Genomic DNA, 7,461 nt, shown 5'->3' on the forward strand with positions numbered 1-7,461 from the left:
ACTGCAGCAAATTGTATCTGCTGGAACAACGTGCAAATTAATGGCTGTGAAACATGGAGTCATGATGCGGAAATCGAAAGAGCGCCATTCAATGCGAAAGCCTAGCTGGCATTGCGCTGCCACGTGGGTGAAGTGCAAATGGTCACTAGGCATTTGGCCAGGCAGGCTGGGAATTTGGCAAAGCATAAGATCAAAAGCAATAAAATGAATTCTCCCCGGACTTGTCTAAGAAGAATTGACGGGGTAACTGCAAGGGGATTTTCCCCTTACGAAAGGCCCACTGGGCCTCGGCCTAGAACTCGGCCCAAAAGGTTTCCTATTCAAGCAAGGAACAAAACATCAGCCAGGGAGGGGCGCCGTCCAGTCGACAAGACAGATCAACCTGACATTCTGCAATCGCCTTTGGGAACAGTACTTACACAGAACGCATGAGAAACACGGAAGACACTCGATTCATTGACATCAAGTCATCTACGGCTCATATAAATCGGATTAGAAGTCAAGAAACCACACCACATTAATGACGCTGCTGATTAAGTCACACGCCACATTTATGGAACCGACAGAGAGCCACGCCGCATTAAAAAAAGTCAAACAGCAGGCACAAAAAGAAAAACATGGAATGTATGGGAAAAAGACTATTTGCACCCTCCCCAGACACGGTATAAATAGAAAGCTCCAGGTATCGAAAAACTCTTTTTGATCCCTAGATTCTCTTACTTATTTGCTACACTCCAAGAATATTTACTAACTTTGGCATTGGAGGTTACCCAGCCCTAAGGCCGCCCTCTCAAATCGTAGTATTTTCTACCTTGTGCAGGGCCCTTTTTGAAAATCTGAGTTGTTGAAACTTGATCTAAAGGTGTGCGAAACACGACGTTAACACATACATTAATATGTTATTATCTTTTTGTTTGTTGTTTGCTATCTTTTAAATATTATTTTCTATTGGCAGGGTTTCTATTGTAAATAATAAAATTTTAAGTACTACATGTGCTTATGATGGACTGTTCCACATATTTATAGTTAAGATAGAGAATTAACTAGTCATTAAAAATTTGTTAAAATTTGTTGTAACTCAGTTTCTCCTTGTAGTACTTTATATCACATCTTCTAGAGGATTTAGTGTGGCATTTTTATTGTACTTTGCTTATATTTTTATGTTGAGCAATGTTAGGTATAGTCTCTATTTAAAGGCTGTATGTGCAAGTCTAATTAATTTTATCTTTAAATTTTTTTAAAATTATAATAATATTTTTATTAAAATAATATTTTTTTTCTATTTAATAAAGAATTTACATATGCAGTCCCAAATAAAATTTCTCTTTGATGTTTACGGTACAATTCTTGTATTAAATTGTCAATGACTGAAATAGTAATACAAATATGATATATTGTGGATATATGGAGCAAAGCACATGCCTTGCACGTGTAGTCTCCACTAGGGTTCCCTCCTATAAAACGTCAAAAAAGGCCAAAGATAGAAAGTATATATGAACTAAACCTCTCAGTAATTTTAATCTATATAAGTAGAAAGTTCATCTTGATTTTTCTAAGTCCGCTAGGGTTCATATATGATAACATCTAGAAGTTTATATTTTTTCTTGTAGAAAATACAGCACTTCAACAGAGCACATGTTCCTTGCACGTAACGTCCTACCTAGTTAGTTCAAAACTTCAAACATGCCTAAACTCATACCTAGACCAATGCAATGATTAGTCCGAGACCACGACAATGCAAAGTTGGCGAGGCATGGACAAATTGTACTCCAGTATCGATTGATGCATCCATGCACCGTAGCGCAAAGCAAGTAACTTAAGATGGGGCCCTGGAACTGGAACGAAGCTGTCAGAACTGTGTCTGTGGTCCACCAACTACAAGGCCCTAAGCTCTTCCGATACATATAATATGACACGCGGTGGCTTCCCAGTTCCAACTCCGTACCATGCCTAGTGCATCTCACCTAATCACTGTACCTACGACTGCCACAAATGTCAAGGAATATCTGCAACGACCGAAACACACCCACCTCGCAATTTCGCAGACGCTACACCATCCCACCAAATAAGTCACACGGGCCTCGGCCATCAGAAAAGACTTCCAACATGCGGAAAGCTATCCTTGGGACCAACATGCATATATTTAATTGGATCAATCATCGGATACAGATATTGACAATATACAACTCGGCATAATTTTTAATGCAAATTCTTTAAAAGACCAGCAGTGTACAGCAATAATCGTTTTTTCATTGACTAGGTAAAGGATAAGAAATATTCAATCGTTCAGTCTGACCAATTGTAAAGTTTGGAAAGTAAAGCTTTTCAAGACAAAATCTAATGATAGTTAGGCATAAAGAGAAAGGTCACTGAATTCCCTTTGCCAACCAAAGCTCCACACAACCAAGCAGAAGTTCTCAGCAGCCAAGCTCCTTAAACTTATGGTCGGTCAACAGAAGAACAGGGTGATCCAGACAACCAGACAAGGCTAGCGCGTCTTCTTGTTCTTTTTCTTTCCTTTTTTCCTGTCTCTTTTATTTTGTGGCTTTGGCCGTGATTTTTGCTTCCCAACTCTCTTGAATGTTTTCTTCTTACTCAAAGGTACATTGTGCTTCCTACCAGCTTCAGTTGATTGGGGCACTGCTGCAGCCAGTGTTTTGTCGATGGGGGGGATTTCTTGCTGATGTGAGATCTCACTTGTTGTCACTGTGACTTTCATGTTGCCATTGTCATATGTTGTTGTCCCTTTCAAGAATAACAAAAACCCAACACATATAAATATCAAATGAGTATAACACATAATTAAAATACTTTGTAACTTTTTTTTTTTTTTTTGGGGGGGGGGAACAGGAACCGCAGTTAGATTCATATATTGCATGAACCAAGTCAGCACAGAAAGTAAATTTAGGCTCCGTTTGGTTGTTGGACTGCACTGAGATCAACGCAGTTCAGTCTAATTTTAACCTGAGTCTAACATCCAAACACTCAACTCTCAAATCACTAAACTCATTTCAACTCAAAACCTCTTTACACGTGGGACCTATAATCTTTTTCAACTCAACACCTCCTTACACGCAGGACCCACAAGTTTTTTTAAATTCTCATAAATATATCTAAATTCATTTTAACATACAAACACATCTAAACTCATCTCAAGTGGACCCCACAAATCTTACTCCACCATCTCAACTCACTACTATTCATAAAGAACTCAACTCATCTTAAGTCAGCTCAACATCCAAATACAGCCTTAGAATATTCATGGGGAAATTGAACGAGTCATAAAAAATATTAATGCTCCGCCATTTTAGCCTCATAGGGTTCAATTAGGCATAATCAAAGTGGTTATTGCAAGAATTCTCACAAATATTCTAAGACCCAAAGTGCCCCTCATGAAGCTTTACTGCTAATATCAGAAGAATGTCTTCTATTACGATTTTAGCCCAGAGTCATTGATCACTGTTTAGATCTGCAACTATAATACAAATCGACCCATTGAACAATCAATGGCCTTGCAACCTGATGGCATTTGTCCCCCTCTTATGAGGAATGTCCAGGGATCAAGTCCCCGTACCCCAACCACACTTAAAAAGAAACGACTCATTGAGCCACAGATTAATTGGCAAGAAGGCCTGCAGCCCAAAACTACTGGATCCAGCAGTGCACAAATGTTTGTGATGAGTATTGAGAAAAACAAGCAGCTTATATATGATTGAAGCCCACCGATTGGAGAGTTTGAAAAATACCAGAAATAGATGCAATCGGCTGATCATCTTCTTCCACTTCTCGGAAGTCATCACTTGCATTGGGTGTTGAACCAGTGACTGGTGGAACTCCACCATGGAGAGCCAGTTCTTTCTCAAATTTTCTCTGCAACATACGTTATATAACAGAAATGGAACCATTAAAACCTAGAAAATGCTTTTGGAAATACATAAGCCAATGAAAAATACATAATCAGCAATGCTGTGAGTGATACAAATAGGGACAAATCAGTACAAAAAAGAATCTTGAAAACGATGATGAGATGCATGGACATTCACAAAAAGGACTGCTAGCCAAGTTAATATGCCACGGCCTTTCCAGTCCTCTCCCCTATTCCTTGTATGTCAATATCCTCCCTGAGTTTTTTTCCATGCCCCATTTTTTTTCCTGACAAGTCCATGCCTCCAAATATGTTGAACATAGCGGAGTGCACAACAGCTTGAGAAGTGGGGCATTATGGCTTTATTCTGTACCAGCTTATGTCAATGCTAATGTGGCAGTGGATTCACAAATGAAAGTGGCCACACAAAAAAGTTGGGACTTACGAATGAAAGATAGAGTATTTGTGTCTAACTCTAAGAAATCATCAGCCTTTATCCCACTTCTGTTCGTAATGTTTCCATTACTTTCTTATAGATAAAGCCTCCCGAAGAGCAGAATTTAAATTCAACAGTCTTAACATAAACAGTCCCGGTTCTATGGGTGCATTATACAAATCGGGACATTTTACTTGTAAAAAAACATGTCGGGACGTATGATTGAGAATGAGTTGGTGCATTATTATACATAAAAGAACAGCATAAAAAGGGTGCATTGTTACTACAAAATAACAGAGAAATTTATCAAGCTGCCTTGATTTGACAACTTTTTGTATGAAACTATTGACTCGCAGTGCATATTGTAACGAAACTACAACCTAATACGGATATCAAAGTTCGAAAGACCGAAGCTAAAATAAAAATACAACCTTTTTGCGCTGTTCTATGCGCTTTCGCCTATCCGCCTCCCCTTGCTGCTTCTGCGCTTCCTTTCTCCTTTTCTTCTTCCTCTTATGAAAGCCACTCACATAGTCCCTTATCGTAGCAAAAAAAAAAACCCAAATCGAACACAAAAAATTAATACCAAATTTTCAAACATCCAAATCACCAAAAAAAAAAAACAAAAACAAAACAAAACAAGAAGAAGCAGCAAATTTAGGGTTTGGTTCGAACAGAGTACTTGAGATCTTTCTCATTGAAACTGACAGCGAGAGCTTTGTTCTTGAGAGCCCTCTTCTTTATGTGCCTCCCTCGCGGGCGCCCAAGTTGGACTGCTTCCTCTTCAATTTCTTCTCCCATTGCTGTTTCAGAGCTCGCTGTTGTGGTTCCCTTGGGTTGCTCTTGCTCCCATCTATTGTATGTTGGCATTGTTGCGCAGTTGTGTTTGATAGGCCGGTTCGGGTCAGGTTGTGGGTCGGTTTTGTTTGGTCCAATACAAATCCAAAAAAATGAATGGATTTATTTATAGATAGCCCAATAAAAACGAGCGGGTGAGTACGGACTTAAAATGAGACTAATTTACCTCGGTTGTATTAAAGCAGTAAAATAATTTATGGATAGTAATAAAATAAGTTAAATTATAATATTTTATTAAATTTTGAAAAATAAAAAAAATTAAATAAAAATATTATAAAGTTTAAAATTTACTTGAATATAATTTTTTAATATAATTTTTATTTTAAAATTTGAAAACGTTGTATTATTTTTTGTATTTTACTTTAAATTTTGAGAAATTGTAATAATTAGGTAATTATTAAATGAAAAAGTTGAAAAGTTAAAATCAAAAAATATTTTTTATTTAAATGATGTTTGAAAAAAAAATATCTAAAAATATCTTAGAACGGCTGTGTTTCCAAATCCTTAGATTAGCCAAATTAGAAAGAGTACAAGGTACTCTCAAATGATGTGATACTAACGTTTTATTTTATTATGAGGGGATAAAAACAATAAAACTCAATATAGGACCCAACCACCAGGCCACATTAAGAGTTAGGGGACAATGAGAGTCGGGAGGTAACGAGGGGTGTGGGGCTGTCAAGAGGTAACGTGAGTGCCAGGGGGGGTCAAGAGGTAAGGTAGGTGCAGGGACCTGTTAAGGGGGGCACGGTTAGGCACGCAAATGTTTGGCCTTACCTGCAGGGGCGCACACAGGAAAAGGCAATCAGATAAATAGAGGGGGCTCTCTCTTCTCTTTGGTGAGTTCTTCTTCTTCTCATTTTCAGAGTTCTCCTTCTCCAGAAAGAGTTTTTCCTTCCTTGGCTTCTCCTTCGAAACCAGATATGCAGGGAGCTCCAGTGAAGACTTCTTCTCCAATAAATTTATATTCAGCATCACCATTATATAGTTAGATATGAGAGACCATGAGAAACTGTGAACATGAATATTATAGTAGATTTCTCCTCCCCAAGTGTCCGTGGACGTAGGCATTATGCCGAACCACGTAAACCCATGTGTTCATCTCTTTTATTTCTCTGCACTTATATTTTCTATTCACCACCATAGACGTATGCATCGCAACCGTACAACTGCATCAGAATACTGCTAGAGGTTTCAAATAACACTGAACGAGGCCCAAGTCGCCCCAATGGGCTAAAAATAATTCTTTCTCTCATTCCGACCTGTTGAGCGATTTAGTATCATATAATTTAAAGTTTATATAAGCATCGATTTTACTTGATATGACATATTGCAATAGGAAGATAATACCATATGTCCAGACTTGAATAACACTAACTTGATAGAAGAGAAATACTTGATATACAAAACAAATTTTATAAAGTAAATTTTAAATTAATATAACTAGATATGATAGTTAGATTATATATATTTTTAATTTATAATAGATCTAAAATATTATATATAGCCACCAATACTTATTTATATAAGGAAAAAACTATTCTCATCGAAAGTTTTTATCCATTTTTTATATCGATATGCTTTTTTTTTTTTTCCTAATATTAAGGAAGTGATATTTTTTTTTTAAAAAAATTAAGGGTTTAAAAAAATATTTTAAAAAAATTACACACTTGATAAGCTTTAGCGGTGACTCCCTCTGTGGGTATAACTAGGGATGTAACTGGTCCAGTTTGATCCGATTTTATACATTTTTTAGAACCGAACATGTATATACCGGTTTTGAAATTTTAAGAACCAATATTGGATCGATTCACTATCAAAACCGGAACTTCCGATTTTTTCAATTTCCATCTGGTCTAGTTTTCCGATTTTACGGATTCTATATGTTAGTAATAATATAATGTTTACATATACTAAACTATTAATCTATTTATATTATAATATAAGTACATTATTTTATAATAATTAACACATATTAGTACAGTATAAAATTTAACTATAGTCTATATAAGTTTTAGACTCTTCATATGAGTATATATAATCAAATTTGTAAAAATATATTTACAAAAAGTATATATATTATAATTTATTATTTCAAAAATGTATTTATCATTGATATATATATATATATATATATCAAAAGTAAGTTTATATTAATAACTTAATATTAATTTTTATGTTTAAGATGCGATTTTTATGTTATATTAATTTTATATTATAAGATTAAAATTTATATGTTTATACCATGTTATATTAAAAAGTATAATATTAATTTTATGTTATATCACATGTTATATTAATC

General features: G+C 35.7%; 1 protein-coding gene across 1 annotated transcript; it reads right to left on the bottom strand.

Annotated features, from left to right (window-relative positions):
• Nucleotides 1–2,193: 2,193 nt before the first annotated feature.
• Nucleotides 2,194–5,193, bottom strand: LOC109013734 (ribosomal RNA-processing protein 17-like). The gene is made up of 4 exons (XM_018995926.2): nucleotides 4,984–5,193; nucleotides 4,733–4,838; nucleotides 3,747–3,870; nucleotides 2,194–2,745 (listed from the first exon to the last, which is right to left on the bottom strand). The coding sequence occupies exons 1-4, from the start codon at nucleotides 5,169–5,171 to the stop codon at nucleotides 2,489–2,491; spliced, it is 675 nt and encodes a 224-aa protein (XP_018851471.2). The 5' UTR covers nucleotides 5,172–5,193; the 3' UTR covers nucleotides 2,194–2,488.
• Nucleotides 5,194–7,461: the final 2,268 nt, after the last annotated feature.

This window comes from Juglans regia, chromosome 3 (genome assembly GCF_001411555.2).
Source record: "Juglans regia cultivar Chandler chromosome 3, Walnut 2.0, whole genome shotgun sequence".
NCBI classification, from domain to species: domain Eukaryota; kingdom Viridiplantae; phylum Streptophyta; class Magnoliopsida; order Fagales; family Juglandaceae; genus Juglans; species Juglans regia.

Bases quoted from the DNA above. Each gene is read 5' to 3' on its own strand.
- LOC109013734 (XM_018995926.2), bottom strand. From the start codon at position 5,171: ATGCCAACATACAATAGATGGGAGCAAGAGCAACCCAAGGGAACCACA. The intron at 4,839-4,983 runs GTACTCTGTTCG...TGCTACGATAAG, and splicing joins TTCAATGAGAAAGATCTCAA to GGACTATGTGAGTGGCTTTC. The intron at 3,871-4,732 runs GTTGTATTTTTA...CGTATGTTGCAG, and splicing joins GCATAGAACAGCGCAAAAAG to AGAAAATTTGAGAAAGAACT.